Source organism: Megascapheus bottae, chromosome 1, assembly GCF_031878675.1.
Source record: "Megascapheus bottae isolate mThoBot1 chromosome 1, mThoBot2.hap1, whole genome shotgun sequence".
Lineage (NCBI taxonomy): Eukaryota > Metazoa > Chordata > Mammalia > Rodentia > Geomyidae > Megascapheus > Megascapheus bottae.
Window position 1 is genome coordinate 52,120,719 of NC_143509.1, and position 4,219 is coordinate 52,124,937.

At 52.5% G+C, this 4,219-nt stretch overlaps 1 protein-coding gene across 1 annotated transcript; it reads left to right on the forward strand.

Annotated features, from left to right (window-relative positions):
* Positions 1-233: 233 nt before the first annotated feature.
* Hes1 (hes family bHLH transcription factor 1) lies at positions 234-2,796 on the forward strand. The gene is made up of 4 exons (XM_090331961.1): positions 234-602; positions 762-857; positions 1,116-1,203; positions 1,889-2,796. The coding sequence occupies exons 1-4, from the start codon at positions 495-497 to the stop codon at positions 2,434-2,436; spliced, it is 840 nt and encodes a 279-aa protein (XP_090188087.1). The 5' UTR covers positions 234-494; the 3' UTR covers positions 2,437-2,796.
* The last annotated feature ends 1,423 nt before the right edge of the window (positions 2,797-4,219 follow it).

A 4,219-nucleotide genomic window follows, 5' to 3' on the forward strand; every position in this document is an offset into this window, starting at 1 on the left:
AGGGTGAGCAGTAAAGGGTTAAAATCCTTTTGATTGACGTTGTAGCCTCCGGTGCCCTGGGCTCAGGCGCGCGCCATTGGCCGCCAGACCTTGTGCCTGGCGGCCAATAGGGGGGCGCGGTCCACGAGCGGTGCCGCGTGTCTCCTCCTCCCATTGGCTGAAAGTTACTGTGGGAAAGAAAGTTTGGGAAGTTTCACACGAGCCGTTCGCGTGCAGTCCCAGATATATATAGAGGCCGCCAGGGCTTGGGGATCACACAGGATCCAGAGCTGGTGCTGATAACAGCGGAATCCCCAGTCTACCTCTCTCCGTGGTCCTGGAACGGCGCTACCGACCACAAGTAGCCATAAAATATAACAAACCCTCCGCACTTGCTCAGTCGTTTTATGAAAATCTCAAGTATATTAGCAAGCAAGCAAAAAATATTTTTTTTCGTGAAGGATTCCCCCAAATAAAATTCTCTAGGGATCTAGAAGAAAAAAAAAAAAAGGAAAATGCCAGCTGATATAATGGAGAAAAATTCCTCGTCGCCGGTGGCTGCTACCCCGGCCAGTGTCAACACGACACCGGATAAACCAAAGACAGCCTCTGAGCACCGAAAGGTAAGGGCAATACCTGTCTGTTTCTGCGGCCCTAGGAAAATAAGTCGGATTCGGGGTGGGGTAGTGTAGGACGGCCTTTTCTGTCTTAAAACTCCGGGGTGAAATGGCAGCTCTCAGGGGAACACGGCCTTTTTAAAATATTTTTTTTTTCCTTTGCAGTCATCAAAGCCTATCATGGAGAAAAGACGACGAGCTAGGATAAACGAAAGTCTGAGCCAGCTGAAAACACTGATTTTGGATGCTCTTAAGAAAGACGTAAGTGAGGAATGATGCTTTTTTTTTTTAAGATACGAAATGTTATTTCTCGGTCACAAAGAATGAACCTCTAGCCTGCGGAGCGTGGGTCTTACCCCGCCACCCCTGCGCTGCCCTAAGAGGGAGGGCCAGTCTGTCTGGGTTCCTGGGAGGAGGGGGGGGCTGTGGCCCGGGGTAAGGGACCCCCCACCCCCATCCCGCGCTCGGGCGACTGACAGGGGTCTCACGTTCCCCCCTCCGGCTTCCTCTAACACGCAGAGCTCCCGGCATTCCAAGCTGGAGAAGGCAGACATTCTGGAAATGACAGTGAAGCACCTCCGGAACCTGCAGCGGGCGCAGATGACGGGTAAGGGCGGCACGCGCGTCCCCCTCGGCCGGGCGTCCCTCTCGCTCCGCGGTGATTTCTTCCAGACTTCCGCCCGCAGTTGTGAGAGGCATTGAGCTACATTTTACTGCCTTGGCTCCCTCTCGAGTTCCCACGGTCTGGGTCTTATTTATAGCCATAACTCCAAGTTGTTACTGTTCCGGAAAAGGAGGGAGGGAGGGAGAGGTTGTAGCCGCAAGGGTGGAGGGTGGCTCGGCTGCGGAGGAAGCCGAGCAGGCGGGCGGGGGGTGAGGGGGGGGGAGAAGGGAAGGGGGTGTAGGATGGTGGCGGGTTTGAGCGGAGTGGAGGTTAATAGTCATCTGGCTTAGCAGTCACACACCCGCCCCCTACTGCAGGAGGGGAAATGAGAGTCGGATGCCGGGTGGGTGGCATTGCCCAAGGTCACAATCGCGCGCGTGGGTGGGGGTGGCCGATCTGGAGCAGAGGTCGGTTTAAATGGAACCGTCGAGAAGGAGGAGGGAGTGTCCGCTTGGGCGGCCACACTCGGTGTGGAGAGGTTTCTGGAGCTACCCCACCCTTCTAGCCGGAGGTAGTTCCGCAGGCGCGCGGTCAGGGAGGCGGCACGCCGGGGACCTCCCAGGGCGGGAGGCAGTGGCCTCTGGGCTAGCGCCGGTCGGTGACCCGTGTGTGTCCTTCTGGCTTGCAGCCGCCCTGAGCACAGACCCCAGCGTGCTGGGCAAGTACCGAGCCGGCTTCAGCGAGTGCATGAACGAGGTGACCCGCTTCCTGTCCACGTGCGAGGGCGTTAACACCGAGGTGCGCACTCGTCTGCTCGGCCACCTGGCCAACTGCATGACCCAGATCAACGCCATGACCTACCCGGGACAGCCGCACCCCGCCTTGCAGGCACCGCCGCCGCCCCCGCCTGGACCCGGCGGTCCCCAGCACGCGCCGTTCGCGCCACCGCCGCTGGTGCCCATCCCCGGAGGCGCGGCGCCCCCTCCCGGCAGCGCCCCCTGCAAGCTGGGCAGCCAAGCTGGGGAAGCCGCCAAGGTGTTTGGCGGCTTCCAGGTGGTGCCAGCTCCTGACGGCCAGTTTGCCTTTCTCATCCCCAACGGGGCCTTTGCGCACAGCAACCCGGTGATCCCCGTCTACACCAGCAACAGCGGGAGCTCTGTAGGCCCCAATGCAGTGTCTCCTTCCAGCGGCCCCTCGCTCACTGCGGACTCCATGTGGAGGCCCTGGCGGAACTGAGAGACTCAGGCCCCCAAACTCCCCAACCCACATCTTCCCTTCGGACACTAAAACAAGAACTTGGCTACTAGAAGAGACTTTTGTGATTAAAGTGGTTACTTTACTTTCTAAAAAGTTACTTTTTTTTGTAGAGAGCTGTATTCAGTGGCTGACCATGCACTATATTTGTATATATTTTATATGTTCATATTGGATTGCGCCTTTGTATTATAAAAGTTGAGATGACATTTCGTTTTTTACACGAGATTTCTTTTTTTTTATGTGATGCCAAAGATGTTTGAAAAAAAAATGCTCTTAAAATATCTTCCTTTGGGGAAGTTTATTTGAGAAAATATAATAAAAGAAAAAAGTGAAGGCTTCTTTATGAGTTGCAACTGATTGGTTCATAATAACTAATAAGAGATTCTTGGTGTAATTCAAATGACATGTATCCTGGGGATTAACAAACTAGTTGTTTGGTTTTTTTTTTTTAATCCATCAAATCTTTCACCAATACTCCATGGACTAAAAAAAAAAAAGTCTCAGCCAATTAAACACCTGATACAGTTTCCTTACTTATGGTTATTCTCTAAAGTATTTCAAATAATTGTTCCAAAGTTCTTTAGTCTTAATGTCCCCACTGCTGGTACTGACCGGGGCTTGAACTCAGTCTATGTACCCGTATACCTTTAGCATTTTTGTTCCTGAACGGGACTCTACCACTTGAGCCAAACCCCTCCTTGTAAGTTGGAGATAAGAGTCTCACTGACACTGGTGTGTCTTCCAATCTGGATCCTCCCATCTCCGCCTCCTGAGTAGCTAGGATTATTGGGAAGGACTGAACTCAGAGAAGTTCATAGGTCTGATCCTACCGCCCACTAAAAAGGCATCTCCTGTAGTACATTGCTCCTTAAAAGAATTACCAACATCCAGAGGAAGAACAGACTCAACCCCAGCAGCCTAAAAAGTCTTGGGGTCTTCATTCATTAGTCTATCATTAGGTGCAGCTAGATATTCCCTACCAGCATTTCCACGTTTGAAATGCCTCTCTGCACACTCTTCAAGCAAGTTGCAAAGGTCAACAGATTCCTTCTGCCAGGGGACAGCTTGTTAGACTCCCAAGTGGAGCCCCAGCCCAGATGATTAACACCAGACATATGTTTCTGATAAGTTTTTGTGCTTGGCTCTAATAGAGAAAACATGTGGGGGCTGTGCTGGCAGTCACATAGACCATCTTCCCCTTTTAATACAAACAGCAAGCGACCCCTTAGCTTGGTCATGCCCCATTTCCAGGCAAGATGTGGGCTCCAGATAGAAGCAAAAGGGTTGTCTCGGGTTTCAGCTCACATAACCCTCCTTAACAAGTCCTAACTCAAAGCGGACAGCTTTAAACTGTGCCAGGATCTGCAGGGAATTTCTTCCAAATCCCATCACAAAGGCTTGTCAGATTTTGTCAGATTTGGCCAGGTGTTTGACTGCATCCAGGTGTTGGGGAAATGAAAACCACGAGCCCTGCGAGACCAGACACATCAGCCTCGCTGTGGGTCTGGCCGGCCAGTCCCCCTCTCCCACCCACCTCTCTCACCCCCCTTCTCTCCAGCGGCTTCTGGGAGGAGAAGGATGAGGCGGGAGAGATCAATCTTTGAAGCTTTCCTAACAAAGATAAAGCCAACGATTTTCTGTCTTGTTTCAAAAGCTTTACTTCTCCCCCGCCTGGCTGGGGCCTTTCCCACAGGCCAGCATTGAGAGCAGCTCTGTCATAGGAATGATCTAGCAGAGGCGTTTCTCTTCTATGCTTTGGGCT

What these genes read in the sequence shown, in the direction of transcription:
- Hes1 (XM_090331961.1), top strand. Translation starts at nt 495, where the DNA reads ATGCCAGCTGATATAATGGAGAAAAATTCCTCGTCGCCGGTGGCTGCT. An exon ending in TGGATGCTCTTAAGAAAGAC is followed by an intron (nt 858 to 1,115) that starts GTAAGTGAGGAA and finishes TCTAACACGCAG; the next exon opens with AGCTCCCGGCATTCCAAGCT. An exon ending in GCAGCGGGCGCAGATGACGG is followed by an intron (nt 1,204 to 1,888) that starts GTAAGGGCGGCA and finishes TCTGGCTTGCAG; the next exon opens with CCGCCCTGAGCACAGACCCC.